Below are 18,403 nucleotides of genomic sequence, written 5' to 3' on the forward strand. Positions count from 1 at the left end.
GTGGGGAGGAAGTGGGGGTGATTGAACCATAGGGAAGGGGGAGTGAATGAACTGGGAAAAATGGAGAAATTACTTACCTAATTTTGTTTTCCTTAAGTGTAGACAGATGGACTCAGGACCAATGGGTTATGTGCTCCCCTGCAAGCAGATGGAGATGGAGTCAGGTTTCAAGCTGACGTCACCTTAGATATACCCCTGCAGTGACCTCAGCCATTCAATATTCTCGTCAAAAAGCCATTGTGGACATATTGTTGAAGAACTTAAGAACATAAGAAATTGCCATGCTGGTTCAGACCAAGGGTCCATCAAGCCCAGCATCCTGTTTCCAACAGAGGCCAAACCAGGCCACAAGAACCTGGCAATTACCCAAACACTAAGAAGATCCCGTGCTACTGATGCAATTAATAGCAGTGGCTATTCCCTAAATAAATTTGATTAATAGCCGTTAATGGACGTCTCCTCCAAGAACTTATCCAAACCTTTTTTGAACCCAGCTACATTAACTGCATTAACCACATCCTCTGGCAACAAATTCCAGAGCTTTATTGTGTGTTGAGTGAAAAAGAATTTTCTCCGATTAGTTTTAAAATGTGCTACTTGCTAGCTTCATGGAATGCCCCCTAGCCCTTCTATTATTCGAAAGTGAAAATAACCGAGTCACATCTACTCGTTCAAGACCTCTCATGATCTTAAAGACCTTTATCATATCCCCCCTCAGCCTTCTCTTCTCCAAGCTGAAAAGCCCTAACCTCTTCAGCCTTTCCTCATAGGGAAGCTGTTCCATCCCCTTTATCATTTTGGTTGCCCTTCTCTGTACCTTCTCCATCGTAACTATATCTTTTTTGAGATGCGGCGACCAGAATTGTACTCAGTATTCAAGGTATCGGACTAGGAGTCTGCCGACGTTGAGATGGCGTAGACTGCGAGCCTCTTCCGAATTCTTATGCTCATCTGGCGATGGTAGCAAGATGGTTTGGTTGAGATGGAAGTGCGACATCACTTTGTGGAGGAATGACGGAACCGTGCGTAACTGGATGGTTCCCGGGGTGAGTCTGAGGAACGGCTCCCGGCAGGACAGTGCTTGTAGCTCGGAGATACGATGGGCCGAGCAGACTGCTACCAGGAAGGCTGTCTTCAATGTTAAGAGTCGGAGAGACATGCCGCAAAGAGGTCTGAAGGAGGCTCCTGCTAAGAAATCTAGGACCAGGTTGAGGTTCCAAAGAGGCACCGGCCACTTTAGGGGTGATCGGATCTGCTTGACTCCTTTCAGAAAGCGGGAGACATCCAGGAGAGAGGCTATGCTGCCACTCTCGCTCTTGGTTCCATAGCATGACAATGCGGCCACCTGTACCTTGATGGAGTTGAGAGACAATCCCTTCTGAAGTCCATTCTGCAGGAATTCCAAAATTGCAGGAATTTTGACTGAGCGTGGAATGATGTCGCGGTCCTCGCACCAGGCTTCGAATATTCTCCAAATCCTTATGTATGTTAGCGATGTGGAGAACTTGCGTGCTCGGAGCAGGGTGTCAATTACTGCCCCGGAGTATCCGCTCTTCCTCAGGCGAGTCCTCTCAATGGCCAAACCGTAAGAGAGAATTGAGCTGGATCCTCGTGGAGCATCAGTCCTTGTTGGAGCAGGTCTCTGTGTGGAGGTAGGGGGAGGGGGCTCCCTGTCAGGCTTCACATGTCTGCGTACCACGATCTTCTTGGCCAGTCCGGGGCCACTAGAAGTACTGGTCCACTGTGGTGTTCTATCCTGTGGATGATTGCGCCCAATAGGGGCCACGGCGGGAAGGCGTATAACAGAGTCTCCTGTGGCCAGGTCTGTACCAGGGTATCGATTCCCTGGGACTGGGGTTCCCGCCTGCGGCTGAAGAAGCTGGGCACTTGGGCGTTGAACCGGTTTGCCAGGAGGTCCATGGTTGGTGTTCCCCAACGGTTTACTAACAATTGGAATGCTGTGGTCGACAGCCTCCATTCTCCTGGGTCTAGACTTTCTCTGCTGAGGTAATCCGCAGCGACGTTGTCATTCCCTGCGATGTGGACGGCAGAGATCTCTTGAAGGTTTGCTTCCGCCCATGACATTAGGGGGTCTATTTCCAGAGAGACCTGTTGGCTTCTGGTTCCTCCCTGACGATTGATGTAGGCCACTGCTGTGGCGTTGTCAGACATTACTCTGACCAATTTGTCTCTAAGTCTGTGACCGAACTGTAGGCAGGCTAGTCTGACTGCCCAGGCTTCTAGGCGATTGATGTTCCATCCCGACTCTTCTTCGTTCCATTGCCCTTGGGCGGTTAGCTCCTGGCAGTGTGCTCCCCATCCTCGTAGGCTGGCGTCCGTGGTGAGCAGGTTCCAGGTTGGTGAGGATAGTCTCATTCTCTGGCTCAGATGGCCTTCTTGTAGCCACCATCGTAGTTGGTTCTGAACTTTGTCCGGGAGCCGAAGACGTACGGTGTAGTTCTGGGACAGTGGATTCCATCGTGATAGTAGTGAGTGCTGTAGGGGTCTCATTTGAGCTCTTGTCCATGGCACTACTTCCAATGTGGATGCCATGAGGCCAAGGACTTGTAGGCAGTCCTATGCCGTGGGGTGAAGTTCGCTTAACAGGGTTCGCAACTGAGTCATCAATTTTGATCTCCTTGTCGGTGTCAGGATGACCTTGTCTTGTTTGGTGTTGAACCGGACTCCCAAGTATTCTAGAGATTGGGAGGGCTGCAGACAGCTCTTGTTTGTGTTGACCACCCACCCGAGGCTCTCCAGTAGATTTTTGACTCTGTTGGTTGCCTGGTGGCTTTCCTCTGGGGATTTCACCCTGATCAGCCAATCGTCTAGATAAGGGTGTACGCGGATTCCTTCCTTCCTCACTGTTGCTGCCACCACCACTATGATCTTGGTGAACGTCCGGGGTGCTGTGGCTAACCCGAATGGTAGTGCCGGGAACTGGTAGTGACGGTCCAGGATCGTGAAGTGTAGAAAACACTGATGCTCTTGATGGATCGGAATGTGTAGGTAGGCTTCCGACAGATCCAGGGATGTAAGGAACTCTCCCGGTTGTATCGCCCTTATTACAGAGCGTAGGGTTTCCATGCGGAAGCGAGGAATCTACAGGTGACTGTTCACCGCCTTGAGGTCCAGGATGGGCCTGAATGTTCCTTCTTTCTTGGGAACGATAAAATAGATGGAATAATGTCCAGTATTTATTTGTTGTGGAGGCACCGGTGTTACAGCCTCTAAGTCTAGCAATCTGGTCAGTGTAGCTTCCACTGCCATCCTCTTGGAAGGGTCGTGGCAGGGGGATTCCACAAACTTGTCCGGAGGGAGGTGGTGTAAATCCAGGTAATATCCCTCTCGAATGATGGATAGGACCCACTTGTCCGAAGTTCTCTCGACCCATCTTTGGAAGAATAGGGCAAGTCTGCCCCCTATAGCTTCTTCCTTTGGACGGGTCGGCTGATTTTCATTGTGGGGTGTGGCTGGGGCCTGGACCCGAGCTGGCTCCCCTTTTGTTGTGCTTGTTCCGAAAGGACTGGCTCCTGCCTGCGGAGCGAGCCACTTGATATGTGCTTCTGTATGGGTTGAAGCGCTGTGATCCTCTGCCCCTGGAAGTTCGGGGGAAGGGTCACTGGTTTCTCTTATTCCTGTCCTCCGGTAGCCTCGTCAGTGGGGATTCGCCCCATTTGTTGGCTAGTTTCTCTAGTTCGCTTTCGAACAGGAGGGTTCCCTTGAAGGGCATCCTTGTGAGTCTAGTTTTGGAAGATGCGTCGGCTGACCAGCTTCGGAGCCAGAGTTGTCTTCTGGCTGCCACGGCGGATGAACCTCCTCTAGCTGCGGTGCACACCAGATCAGAAGCGAAATCCATGAGGAATGATACTGCTGGTTCCAGGGCTTCCCCAGGAGCGTTGTTCCTGGTCTGTGATAAGCAGGCACGTGTCACCATGGCACAGCAGGCCGTGATCTGTAGAGACATAGCGGAGACATCAAAGGACTGTTTGAGGATGGATTCCAGACTTTTGTCTTGAGCATCTTTGAGTGCTGCTCCTCCCTCCACTGGGATAGTAGTGCGCTTCGAAACCGCGCAGACCATGGCATCCACTTTTGGACATGCCAGGAGGTCTTTGGCAGCTGGGTCCAGAGGGTACATGGCTGCCAGAGCACGCCCCCCTTTGAACGTAGTCTCCGGGTCATCCCATTCCAGGTCAATTAGCTGTGGGACGGCTTGTAATAGTGGGAAATGGCGGGATGTCTGACGGAGTCCCTCTACTAGGGAATTCGTCTTAGGTTCCCCCGGGGCACTAGTGCCCGGGATAGCAAGCTCTTTCAAGCTGTGTGTGACCAGGTTTGGAAGCTCATCCTTGGTGAAGAAGCGCCTCATGGTTCGGTGGGGCTCTGTCCCCCGAGGGAGTTCCCCTTCCTCCAGGGGTTCTAATTACTCATTTGAGTTGTCTGTGTCCCCGAAGATGGGGCTTCTGGGCAGTGGAATCACTTCCCTGGGCATAGAGGATCCCGGGATGTTGAGGTTCTCTGGTGGAGGTTGTGGCCGTATTACCGGAGGCTCCAGTTGTATGTGGACGAAGGTATGCAGGCCTTTGAAGAATTCCACTCAGGAGATAGATGCTGGGTCTAAATTAAGAGGCGCTGTGTCCCTGGGGAGCCCCGTTTGCGGGAGGGTCCCACTGGGAGACGCTAGGTCCAGCGTACTTTTTGAGGAGCTGGAACCCAGTACCGGCTGGGGAGGGCCATGGGCTGGATCCCCCAGGGCCTCATCGCCCTGTATACACAGGGCGGAGGTCTCCTCATGCTGTGCAGCTCTAATGTGGCATGCTGGGCAGAGGCCCTGAGCCTTGAGCTTCTTTTCCGGTGGTGCCATGGCTTTGTGCGCGTAAAATACAGTTATGTGCTCCGGTGCATCGGTACGCGCTAAGGGAGGTGAGCATGCTGTTATGCACCCAGATCGAAGGTATGCGCCCGGCACAGTAAGTGCGTGGCTGTGCGCGTCGCTTGTATGCACGGTACTTGGGCGCGTGACGATGTGTGCACAAGGTATTTGTGCGCGCGACTCGCCTCTGTGCGCACGGGTCGGAACAGCGGACAGGGCAGCGAACAGATTAAAATGGCGATGGCGACCACGCAGACAATATGGCGACCACCTCGGAGGATCTCCATGTGGGAGGACCCTCGGATCTGACCGGGGTCTAGCCCTGCTTGGGCAGATCAACCCGGTGGCACTGGTCCCGGCTGGCGACCTGTGCGACTCCTCGAGCTTCGGAGATTGGAGACTTTTAAATAGATTTCTACCTTACCGTGTCTCGGTGCTTCCTGATCTTGTTCTGGCTGCGGGGAGAGAGGGAAAATACCTTTACCGCCACGCTCAAAGTGGCACCCGCTGCCTCTCAGCCTCACCCGGTGTCGGGGGCTAGGTCCCCCCCGAGGGTCGGCCGCCGGACCAAGGCTTACCTCCGAGGGATCGCGGAAATCACCTCGGGAATTCTCAACTGGGGAAGGGACCCCAATGGGTGTCACCGCAGGAGAGTGGGGCTCGTCTGTAGAGGTAAGATTTCTTCTTGTTTTGGGTTTTCTTTGTAAAATTTACTCTAACGCTGTGCTAGCATGCATAAAGTCCCGAACTGCTATGGAGACAGAAAATACTGAAGAGCTGCACTTCCTGCAAGGGTATATGTACTAGGGCTGATGTCAGATTGAAATCTGATCCGTCTCCAAATGCTATCAGAAGTACACTATACCCATTTGTCCCGAGTCCATCTGCTACACGCTAGGAAAGTAGTGTTTTTCTTTCACAAATAAAATATGAAATCTGAGTTTTCTAAGGCGGTCTCTGATTGCCATAATTTATAAACTTCCCATTATAATAATAAACAAATTATTTGCCCCTGGCTAGTACTAATTCATGTCTAAGATTTTGGATTGCTTGATCTTGACTGCTCTCCCCAATGGAGAGCTTTCTCCAAACTGAGAGAAACAAACTGAAGAGACAGATGTGGGTTCTGACTAAAGATCTCTGTCACTACCAGCCAAAATAGTAAAGCTGCAGTAATTCTCTAATCACTGTCCAAAGAATTTTTATTAGATGTCAGAGCTTTGAAATCTATGTTGCTAACTCTAGGCATCTGCACCTCCTTTCTAAACTCAGTGTCAGAATGAGCTGTATTTTATCTCCAGCTTCAGGAACTTATGGAATTAGTGGAAGTAATCTTTTGGTCTCTTTACAAAGGCTACTCTCCCTGCTTTCATAAATCAGTACAGAAAGCCATGGTAAGTCACAGCTAGAACCAAGCATGCTTCCAGCACTCACTTTCTTCAGCTCTCTCTTCCTTGCTTCCTTTCCTGCGAAGGAGAGAATGGACAGTTGTTGAACTAAAGCTTCAGTCAGAGTCTTTATTCTTATTTTCACAATTCCAGCGAACATCCATGTCAGATTATAAAGTTAAATGCAAAATCTGGTTCAACTGTCAAGCACTGTGAAATGCCAAATGCAGGATACAAAAATAGGAGAGGAAAGGACAGTACAGAAAGTGCAACCAAAACATGAGAGAGCACAAATTCTTCATTGCAGTTGCCCGATTTACGCTTCTGTATTTACAAATAAAAAAGGCTGAAACCCAGGTGATACTGGATTTCATATATAAAATGCACCCTAGAGTTTTGTTTGTATGTATATATGAAAATTGGTTCTTACCTGCTAATTTTCATTCCTGCAATACCACAGATCAGTCCAGACCAATGGGTTGTGCATCCCAACCAGCAGATGAAGTCAAAGAGCAAAACTTTGGGCACTGCTACATATCCGAGAGTGCCACCTGCAGTCCCTCAGTATTGGCCTGTACCCAAGCCTATCACAACAGCACTAACGGGCGAAGAGGGCTGGAATCCAAACACAACAGCCAACCCATTTGCTCATAACCAAACACACAACAAGTAAACAACCCCTGAACCTGCTCCTTCAAGAGCATCTGCAAGAGGAATCTTATAATCAGCAAATCAATTTAGCGCAAGACAGTCTTTCAGAAACTGAAAAGGGATGGGACTCTGGACTGATCTGTGGTATTACAGGAACGAAAATAAGAAGTTAAGAACCAATTTTCATTTCCTGAACATACCCACATCAGTCCAGACCAGTGGGATGTACCCAAGCCACCCTACACTGGGCGAGAACCCGAAAGGCCTGTGCGCAGTACACTCTCACCAAAGGACAACTCATCTTGCGCTTTAACATCCAAGCGATAATGCTTGGTGAAAGTGTGAAGGGAGGACCAAACCGATGCCCTGCAGATTTCCTGTGGCGACAGAAGCTGACACTCAGCCCAGGAGATAGCCTGGGCTGAGTGGCATGAGCTCTCAGACCCAAGGGAGCCTGACGTCCTCAAGCAATGTAGGCCGAGCAGATAGCCTCCTTAATCCAGCGCGAAATTGTAGCTTTAGAAGCCTTGTCACCCTTCTAAGGTACGCCAAATAAGACAAACAGATGATCTGAATGCTGGATGTCATTGGTAACCTCCAAATAGAGCAAAACAGCACGACGCACATCCAAAAGATGAAGATCCTTCTCGTGAGGAGAGTCCCGGGACCATTGCGGGAAGCCTGGCAGGATCACCTCTTGATTGAAATGAAAGACAGATACCACTTTGGGGACGAAGGAAGGAACCGTGCGCAGATCCCGACACGACAAAGCCTGCAATTCTGAAATCCGTCGAGCAGAACAAATGGCTACCAGGAAAACGGTCTTCAAGGTCAAATCTTTAACTGGAGCCCTGTGTAAAGGCTCAAAGGGAGCTCCACAAAGCACCCGAAGCACCAGGTTCAAACTCCAATCCGGACATACAGGCGGACGTAAATGTTTGACCCCCCTTGAGGAACCGGGAAATATCCAGGTGAGCTGCCAGCGAACGACCGTGAAACCTGAGGCATAAGGCACCCAAGGCCACTACCTGGACTCATAGGGAACTGAATGTCAAACCCTTCGCCAGCCCCTGTTGAAGGAAATCAAACACCTGAGGAACATCCGTTGACAATGAATCCAAGGAGCGCTGAAGGCACCATGCCTCAAAAAGCTTCCAGACTCTAACATAGGTCATAGAAGTAGCCGGTCGTCACGCCTGAAGAGTGGAAATGACCTGTTCTGAATATCCCCTCAATCGCAATCGTCGCCTCTCAAAAGCCAAGCTGCGAGAGAGAAGGGATCCTCCCTATCCAAAAATATTGGCTCCTGACTGAGCAGACGCAGGAAATGAGCCAGCTGTAGGGGACCTTGCAGAGTGATTCGAACCAGGTCCGTGAACCATGGGCAACGCGGCCACTCTGAAGCCACCAGCACTACGCAGCCTGGATGTCACTCTATGCGTCAGAGAAGCCGACCTATCAGAGCCAGGGGGGGAAAGGCATAGAGAAGAATTCCTGTGGGCCAAGGACACACTAGGGCGTCTAATCCTACCGAGCCCACCTCTCGCCGGCGGCTGAAGAAGCGCTCTGTCTTTGCATTGGCCCGCGTTGCCATCAGATCCAACTGAGGCGTACCCCACCTGGCGCAAATGAGGTTCCAAGCTTTGGGAGACAGCTCCCACTCCCCTGAATCGAGTTGCTGCCTGCTGAGGAAATCCACTTGAACATTCTCTACCCCCCCGTGACATGCGATGCGGCGATTTCTTTGAGGTGGTGCTCCGCCCAGGCGAGACTCCTTGTCCCGCCTTGTCCATGTAAGCCACCGTCGTCGCGTTGTCTTAGAACACTCGAACCATTCTGTTTTCGACTAGGGGCAGGAATGCTCACAGGGAAAGTCGGACAACCCTTGTCTGGAGGTAGTTGATGGACCAGGATCTCTCCATTGGAGACTAGAGGCCTTGAGCGGACTTCTTTAAGCAAACCGCTCCCCAGTCTGACAGGCTGGCATCTGTGGAGATTACCACCCAGTTCAGCGGGTCCAGATCCACCCCCTGCTCCAGGTTGCTGCGTGAGAGCCACCATGACAGACTGACTCTGGGAGCAGTGGCAATGGTAGGTGAAACAGTTCCGACACCGGGCTCCACCTTGACAACAGCGCACGCTGCAATGGCCGCAAGTGAGTGAATGCCCACGGGACCAAATCCAAGGTGGAGGCCATGGATCCCAGGACTTGTAAGTGATGCCAGACTGTAGGAGCCTCCCTCTGAAGGAGGGTCCTGACCTGATCCTGCAACTTCGTCACACGGTCCGATGCCAGGAAAACCTTTCCTCGAGAGGTATCGAAAAGCGCTCCCAAGTAAACCAGCAACTGAGTGGGCTCCAAGTGATTTTTCTGCACATTTATGATCCAGCCGAGTGACTGTAAAGTGAACATCACCCTCTGGACCGATCTCTCACAGACCTTCCTTGACTTCGCTCGAATCAACCAATCGTCCAGGTACGGGTGAACTAGGATCCCCTCCTTGCAAAGAAACACCGTCACGACCACCATGACCTTGGTGAAAGTGCGTGGAGCCATCACCAGGCCGAAAGGAAGGGCTCGAAACTGGAAATGTTGACCCAGGACCTTGAACCGCAGATAACGTTGGTGATCCTGCCAGATCGGTATGAGCAGATACGCCTCGGTGAGATCTAGTGACGCGAGAAACTCCCTTTTGCGCACAGCGGCCACCACCATCCTCAAGGTTTCCATGCGAAAACGGGGAATCCGAAGACACCGGTTCACCTTCTGCAGATCTAGAATGGGACGAAATGTGCCCTCCTTCTTGGGAACCACAAAGTACACTGAGTACCGGCCCTGGCCCTGTTCTGCCAAAGGAACTGGGACAATGGCCCTTAGATCGAAAAGCCATTGCAGGGTCCCATGCACTGCCTCGCAATGCCACGCGGGACTCCACAAATGCCTCTTGAACCGGGCGCAAAAACCCGACAGCGTAACCGTCCCTGACCACTTCCAAGACCCAGCAATCCGAGGTAATCCTTGCCCACTCTATGTAAAAGCTTGACAATCTGCCTCCTACAGCTTTGACGGCAGAATGGTTACCCGTGGCCTCATTGGGAGGGCTTTCCACTCCCCGTTCCGAGGCTCACGGGCTCTCTGCCTGGACGGCATCCACCGCGAAAGAACTGCTGACGTCCTGGAGTCTGCTTGAGCACAGACGGAGCCGAGTATCTGCCCGCCCGGACTCTGCGTGAATCCCAAAGCAAGCCTGAGAGGGAAACACTTTCCTCGAAGATCATTTATCCACTAACCTGTTGCCTTTGGACTCTCCCAGTAGCTTGACTAATTGGTCCAGATCTTCCCCGAAAAGGAGATTGCCTTTAAAGGGAAGGTTACAAAGCTGGGACCTGGAAGACAAATCCGCTGACCAATTCCACAACCAGAGGCGGCGCCATGCCGCCACCAGAGACACCATACTACGTATGAAGATATGCACCAAATCATACAAGGCGTCTGCCACATATGCGATGCCCTCTTCCAGACGACGGGCCAGTACCGCTGGGGCCTGTACTGGGAACAGCCTCCTGAACCCAACAGAGGCAAGCCCTCTGCATAAAGCTGGCGCAAGCCGCCGCCCGAAGACTCAGAGTGGTGACCTCAAAGACCCGTTTCAACCAGATCTCCAGCTTGTGGTCCTTCAAGGTGGCAGCCCTGGCTACGGGAATTGTGGTTTTCTTAGTCACGGCAGAGACAGCCGCGTCTACCTTCGGGACCTTAAGGAGATCCAAGACATCCTGCAAAAGAGGATAGATCTTCACCATAGCTCTGCCCACCTTTAAACCCACATCCGGGGCTTCCCACGCCCGGGTTACCAACTTGTGGACCTTCTTGGGTAAAGGGAAGGATGTCTTTGGCCCCCGAATCCCATCCAAGACCGGGTTAACTCCTTCACTGTCAGACTCCTCTTGAGAGACCTTAAGCCCCAGAACCTCCAATAACTGGGGAATAAGGGGGCGCAGCTCATCACGCTCGCCAGGGGAGGGAGGAGGGGAGATTTCCTCCTCCGATGCCTCTGATTCTGCCTGCCTTGTGGCCAAGATGGCCGCCGCACTCCTCCCCGTGGGGGGAGGGGCCGGAGAACGGCTGACAGAAGCGCTGCGATGCCGCGGCGAAGAAGGAAGAAGAGAGTCGCTGCGGGCAGTGCTCGGCTCCCGAGAGGGTCCCTCGTCCCCGGGAAGACATCGGGGACAGAGGCCCTCTCGTGAGAGTCGCGCCCCCGCCCCTCCACAGGCCGCACAGGCCGAAGATCGCGGCATCGCTGGAGAGAAGATGGAGCCCCGAAGAAAAAAGGCGCCAAAATCGAGGTGAGTAATAAAGCTCACCAGCTCAGCGCAACGGGTGACCGAGCCACCCCCTCCGGGGTCCGTAGAGGCTCTGGCAGGCCGGGGCTAAGGAAAGAAGAGCACACTGCCTGTTGCCAACAGGCCTTAAGTGGCTCAAACAGAAAATAAAAGGAAACACTTTTTTTTTTTTTTTTTTAAACCCCCTTCAGGGCTGAAAACCCCTGGAATTGGGGGGAGGGTGACCGGCCCACCGGTAAGCTCTCCCCCAGCCTTAAGGACCGTCTATTCCGGGAACTTTCAGAGGGCACTGCCCTCTGTGCCTGCCACACACTGAGCTCCAAACCGCGCTGCGCTCAGACAAACACAAACTAAGACAGGAGAGAGAAAGAAAGGAAAGAAACCAATTGATCCTGTCCCTCTATTATTATTATTTTTTTTTTTTCCCCAGTACTAATAAACTGACCAGGCCAGGACCGCAGGTTATGCCTCTCAATCTGCTGGAGTCAGAGAATATACTGAGGGATCGCAGGTGGCACACCAGTATATCTAGGGGGTACTTTCAGATTTCTCTCTGACTCCATCTGCTGGAGGGGAGGCATAACCAGCTGTCTGGACTGATCCTGGTACGTACAGGGAATTGTGGTTTTCTTAGTCACGGCAGAGACAGCCGCGTCTACCTTCGGGACCTTAAGGAGATCCAAGACATCCTGCAAAAGAGGATAGATCTTCACCATAGCTCTGCCCACCTTTAAACCCACATCCGGGGCTTCCCACGCCCGGGTTACCAACTTGTGGACCTTCTTGGGTAAAGGGAAGGACGTCTTTGGCCCCCGAATCCCATCCAAGACCGGGTTAACTCCTTCACTGTCAGACTCCTCTTGAGAGACCTTAAGCCCCAGAACCTCCAATACCTGGGGAATAAGGGGGCGCAGCTCATCACGCTTAAACAGATGTACCACGCTGGGATCATCCCTGCCTGAAGGAGGACATTCGTCTGCATCCGGGTCATTCTGTGGTACATCACCCAGATCAACACCTGGTAACAAATCCGGCTGAACCCCAGAATTCTACCCTGCGGGGTTAGCAGCCTAGCGTTGACTGCCGGCCTACACTGGTCCCCTTGGTGCTGCTGAGGTTCCACAGGACCCACTAACGTCCACTGCGGAAACTCCGACAGGACCCTCTAGCAAGCCAGTCTCTTAAAGGCCACCTGCTTCCTAGCCAGGAAAGCCTGATGCAGTAGGAGGATAAATTCAGAGGAAAACTCCCCTGGGACCTCCACTCCCTCCGAATTATGGTCGGGCATTGGCACGTCATCACCAAAGGAGCAATCCTGCTCCACAGGGGCTTCCCCCGCTGTGGAGGAGCCCCCCTCCTCCTTCCACGGGAGGGGGCACCGGCCCGGCCGACCAAAGACCTGTTTCCAGGCCTAAGGCCCGAGGAGGAACTCTCCTGGCCCGAATTGCAGCCCGGGAAAGGGAGGCCGCATCCAATGCCTGCCCCAGCGCGCCACATGTGCGGCAGGCCAACATTTTGGAGCGGGGCGCCACTAGCAGTGCCGTGCAGCCACGCAGTCCGGGCGCAGAAAAATCAGGCGCGTCAGGCCTAAAGCATAGCTCCCAGAAGCAGAGAGGCGCAGAAAAAAAAACACTGAGGAGAAAACAGACCACGCGAAGTGGCTGCCGATATGCGCCAGCAATTCCTTCTCCTTCCACCGCCGTCAAAGCGCCCACTGCCCCAGGTGCCGACGAAACTGCACGGGAAGACCAGCTGCTGAAATCCCATCGGCCTGCTGGCAAGCAGACAAGGCCCGTCCCCAGCGCAGACTCCTTATCTCAGTCCGAAGAAAAACATTTGGGGGGTTTTTTGTTTTTTTTTTAACTTTATGGAGTCAGCCTTAGAGGAGCAGGGATCCGAAGGAGCAGCTTCGATCTGTGAGGGAGCCAGGAGCCCCTGGCTATCAAGCACACCGGCCCGTTGCGGACGAAGCTTCAGTCTGGGGTGTCCAACACCCTGGTCGCCCGGCTTCCGCTGAGGGATGGGCCCACAACGGTGCCTAACACCTCAGGGAGCTAGCCTACCAACTAATAGACTTAGTTTTTGGGTACTTGCCAGGTTCTTATGGCCTGGATTGGCCACTGTTGGAAACAGGATGCTGGGCTTGATGGACCCTTGGTCTGACCCAATATGGCATTTTCTTATGTTCTTATCTAAAATTCTACCTATTTTTTTTTTTTAACTAACAGACTGCAGGAGTGCACCTCTACCATCTGTTGGAGTCAGAGAAATACTGAGGGACTGCAGGTGGCACTCTCGGATATGTAGCAGTGCCCAAAGTTTTGCTCTCTGACTCCATCTGCTGGTTGGGATGCACAACCCACTGGTCTGATCTGGGTATGTTCAGGAACATGTTTTATGCTTTACTTGCTTATGAATGTTTTTATTATGTAAATCACCTTGTGTATACAAACATTTTTAAATAAATACTTACGCGCTTGATCCGTGGGGTTCATGAATTTCCCACTCTTGGTGGATGATGTGGACCTGCGCCCCATCTTCACTCACTTTGCTTGTCACCACCTCTCTAGCAAAAATAAAATCTGAAAAAAAAGGAAACTATGTAAATAAGAAGCAATATATTTGTTTGATTTTTAGCATCTTATTATAGGTATTGACAAACTCTGTATACCATAAAACAACAGGTAAACCCTTCATCAGAGCCGGAAAAGCCTTAGGTGCCAGGGATCATCCAGAAACACAGTCACTGGAATGTTACCACTGCAGCATGATCTAGAGCCAATAAGCCACCACTGTAGCAGTTTGGGTCTGAGGGGCTATAAGAAGGGTCCAGAGAGTTGCAGAAACTGAAACGTCACTGCCATAGTTGGGGAACTGTTGCTGTGGTAGGGTCTGGCACCAAGGAGCTGCCACTGGAATAGGAAGCCATTGCCAGGGCTGCGGAGCCACCACTGTAGCAGGGTCTAGAGCCAAGGACCTTTTGGCAGCCAGATCTTACACAGTTGCTGTCAGAGTTGGACAAAAGAACTATTGCTACACAATCAAATTAGAGGAGAAGTGTGAGGGTTAAAAGTGGAGAGTGAGGCAGGGGTAGGGATGGAGCAAAAGGGGAGGGAAAGGCAGAAGGGAAGGGAATGACAAAGAAGGTAAAAAAAAAAAGAAACCACATTAAAAAAAATGTTTTACTGGCTCCTAAATATTCTAGCTGGTGCTTATGTTTTCAAAAAATGTTTCTGCCGCTAGCCTGCACTACTGTCACCCTTTTCATGTGATTAGTAAGCTAAATAAAAGCTTGAAACAGAGTTCCAAACTGTAAATAAAGACAGCTATTTATGCTGTACAGAAATAAGTAGAAAGATCATGGACTCTCTTCAAACAGTACTCCTCTGCAACTTGTAACAGAACCATAACAAAACAAGCAATATTGTACCTGGTACAAACAAGGAAAAGAGCTTCAAATGTCACATTTAGTGTTTGCTTGTGGTTCACTGATTTAATATTAAAAAAAAGGTAAAGAGGGGTCACATAAAAGTCAGCATTTTGGAATTCAGGATTACTAATTTTGTTAAGATGCAGGAATATCTCGGGGAAAGAAGAGGATGATTAAGAGGTGAAAGAAAAGAATCAAGCTGAACTAAAAGGAGCCACTGTAAGGCCAACACATTTATATTAGTAAATAACAATAAAAGAAAAAATAGGCTAGTGAGATTTTCAAAAGAGATGGCTAAAAATATAAGGACAAAAGATTAGCATTAAAAGTACAAGGGATCATGGAAAGAGGGGGCAAGGATAAATATCTAGAAAGACTGAGGGAAGCAGGAAAGGTAGTCAGGAGAGCAAAGTATGAACAGAGGGAAAATAAGTTATGGCAGTAAAGCAAGGTGACAAGTGATTTTTAGGAATATAATTCAAGAAGAAAGTGCAGGCACTGGATTGTATAACTGAGAAAAGAAAAGGAAAGAGTGTCACACTGAATAGCAAAAATATTGAATAATTTTGTTTGATGTTCACCAAAGAAGGAATTGGAGAACCACCACTACTAGCAGTAAACTAGAGTACATATGGTAAAGGTAGATATCACCTTATTTACAGAAGAAAGGGTTTGGATGGAACTAGCAGAACAGAAAGGGGACAAGGCAATGGAGACAGAGAGGATACATCCTAGAATATTAAGAAAGCTCAGAAAGATTCTGCCAGCTCCTCCAACAGTTCTGTTCAAGTATTCCCTGGAAAGAGAAAGGTGTCATCCCTCTTCACTGAATGTGGGAGGGAGTGAATTGGTAACAATTTTGAATCCAAGGGAGAAAGGTTTTACCAAAGGGAAAGCAAGTCAAGCAAATCTGATTTTTTTTTTTTTTTACTGGATAAGAATTAAAATCAAAATGAGTACTGAATGTATTAAAAAATTATTTAGCTGCTTTTTCAGACCAAATGATTTGTATTTTTAACATGTCTTTGGGGGGGGGAGTGAGTGTCTGTGTGTGTGTGTGTGTGTGTGTGTGGGGGGGTGTTATCATTCCTATGGAGCAGGCAGTTGTTCAACCGAGTCAGAAGAATCGTTCTCAGTCTGTTAGTATAGTATCAAATTATAGACCAATTTCTAAATTGTGCTCTATGACTTAAAATTCTAGAGAAACGTGTATTAATACAATTAAATAAGTTTTTAGAAGAATATCATGTTCTAGATGAAAGACAATATGGATTCAGAAAATATTGTGGAACCGAAATGTTATTGGTTTCACTAGCTGATGACATTCAGTGTAATCTGAAAGATTCATTTCTAGAGTACTTGTCCAGCTGGACGTTGCTGCTGCATTTGATACTATTTCTCACCATTTGTTACTTGCAAGATTGAAAAGGATTGGTATCTGTCGAATAGGAATCAGAAGGTTGTATGTGAGAATACTGAATCGGCTTGGTTAGCTATTGAATCGGGAGTTCCTCAGGGTTTGGCACTATCGGCTTCTTTATTTAATATATTTTTACAGCCTTTGTGGTCATTATTAAATTCATTAGGAATGGTGTGCAAATGCAATGCGGATGATTTGCAATTTTTTTATTCCTAGCCAAGAACCTGGGATTTTCCCAGAGGTCACTTTTAAACAATGTTATAAGGCAGTTAAAAAAAATAGGTTTATTAGTAATTGTCTGGTTTTAAATGAAAACAAAACTAGAACTATACTTCTTTGGCTGGGACACAGGGTATGTCCTGATGTTTTGATTGGGTTGGAAGGAGGGCATAATTTGGGATTGATTAAACGCAAAATTTGGGAGTATGGATAGATAGCAAATTATCCTGCCAAACACAGATTAAAAACATCTCCAAACAAGCGTTTTTTTAAGTTAAATTTGGTAAGGCTATTATGGAATTGTCACCTATGGATTCCTGTTTAGAGATACAGGCTTTGGTTCTGAGTACAGCAGATTATTGTAACGTTTTATTCATAGGCCTTCCTAAATATTTGATGAAAGTGTTACAACTGGTTCAAAATGCAGCTGTAAGAATATTTGGTCTAACATGGGGGGAAAATATTAAGCCTCATATGAAAATTCTCCACTGGTTGCCTATTTTACAGCAATCTCAGTTTAAGTTGCTTTCACTAGTGCATAAGACAGTTTATTTATGAGTATAGTTGTTTATCTTCTAAGATCTCATTATATGTCCCAAATCGTGCCTTGTGCTCTAATTCACATTTTTGATTGTCCCTTCTAGTAAGGATTTTTGATTGCAACATACTAGATCTAAAGCATTTTCAGTTGCAGGCCCCTGTGAATGGAATAAGTTGGCACTACAGTTACCTTCAAAAGCAGAATATAAAATCTTTTGTAAAAAAATTAAAGGCTTTTTTATTTCACAGGCATACTCAGATTAACTTCTATGGATTTAATGCAATTCCATCTGTTTTGAAATAGTGCTATGTGTAGCATTTTAGTGTTCCAATTGTTTTGAAATAGTGCTGTATTTTACATTTTAATGTTTTAATTTGTCATAATGTGATATTTATTGTGTGTTTTTATGTATGTGATGATTGTAATCCACACTGGACTGTTTGGATTTGCGGAATATAAAAAATGTTTTAATAAATAAAATAAAAAATTTCAGTCAGGCTTTTGATATTGTTCTATACAGAAAATTGATAAATAAGCTGAGCAGCCGAGGATAATAAAAAGTGGCGATACCTGCAGTTCACATATCAGGAAAAGAAAAGGAAGGTTATTGGTGGAGTGCCTCAAGGATCAGGCCTGGAGTGGTTTCTTCTCAACATTTTCAGGAGTAATACTGTAAAAGGATTAGTAGGAAAGTATTATCTGAAAAAGACAAATCTAAGAGCTGCAACAGAATGAACATTTTATTTATTTATATTTATTTATTTTTAATTTTTATATACCGGAATTCCTGTATACAATACAAATCAGTCCGGTTTACATGAAACGAAAAGATTGCCCTGGTCTGGGAGGTCAGACCGGGGTTTTTTTTACAAAGAACATTGAACAATAACATATAATACATAGAACAATAAAATATAATACAATCCTTGAACATTGAACAATAACAATAAATACTTAAATATTTTCATAATTAAATTAAAATTAAGCCAATTAGCATGTTAAACTTAAATTAAAAGTAAAATTAAATTTAAATTTAATTTTGGATAATATTGTATATTGTTAACTGTAATACAAAATATTCCTAAGTTCAGTCAGGATAAGGCGCTTAGTTAAATTCTTGAGATTGGAACGCTTGCCTGAAGAGCCAGGTTTTTAACTTTTTTTTTTAATTCTGGTAGACTGGGTTCGAGGCGTAGGTCTGGGGGGAGAGCGTTCCAATGGTGTGGTCCTGCAGTTGAGAGTGCTCTTTTTCTTAGTAATGATGTTGCTGGAGGGGCGAACAATGTGCCTCTGTAGGCGCTTCTGATGGGTCTGGAGGATAGGTGTCGATGAAGTTGAGTTTGGAGTGATATCGGTGCGATGTTGTGTATTGATTTATGAATAATGGTAAGGGTTTTAAAAAGGATTCTCTGTTTGATGGGTAGCCAGTGGAGGTTGCTCAGAATGGGGGAAATATGTTCTCTTTTATTGGTGTTTGTTAGGATTCTGGCAGTGGCGTTTTGTACCATCTGTAGAGGCTTAATACTGTTGGCAGGGA

The 18,403-nt window shown here is 48.3% G+C and overlaps 1 protein-coding gene across 2 annotated transcripts in view; it reads right to left on the bottom strand.

Moving 5' to 3' along the window:
• Nucleotides 1–18,403, bottom strand: part of WBP11 (WW domain binding protein 11) — a 130,196-nt gene that overhangs the window by 109,347 nt on the left and 2,446 nt on the right. Inside the window, exons 2-4 of one of the 2 annotated variants that reach the window (XM_029590471.1) lie at nucleotides 17,437–17,536; nucleotides 13,730–13,838; nucleotides 6,311–6,342 (exon numbers count right to left, since the gene is read on the bottom strand). In XM_029590471.1, coding sequence (XP_029446331.1) covers nucleotides 6,311–6,342; nucleotides 13,730–13,793 — 96 coding nt within the window. In that variant the 5' untranslated portion in view covers nucleotides 13,794–13,838; nucleotides 17,437–17,536. The remainder of the gene's footprint in view (nucleotides 1–6,310; nucleotides 6,343–13,729; nucleotides 13,839–17,436; nucleotides 17,537–18,403) is intronic. The other variant, XM_029590470.1, reaches the window with a different exon arrangement.

This window comes from Rhinatrema bivittatum, chromosome 2, assembly GCF_901001135.1.
Source record: "Rhinatrema bivittatum chromosome 2, aRhiBiv1.1, whole genome shotgun sequence".
NCBI lineage: Eukaryota > Metazoa > Chordata > Amphibia > Gymnophiona > Rhinatrematidae > Rhinatrema > Rhinatrema bivittatum.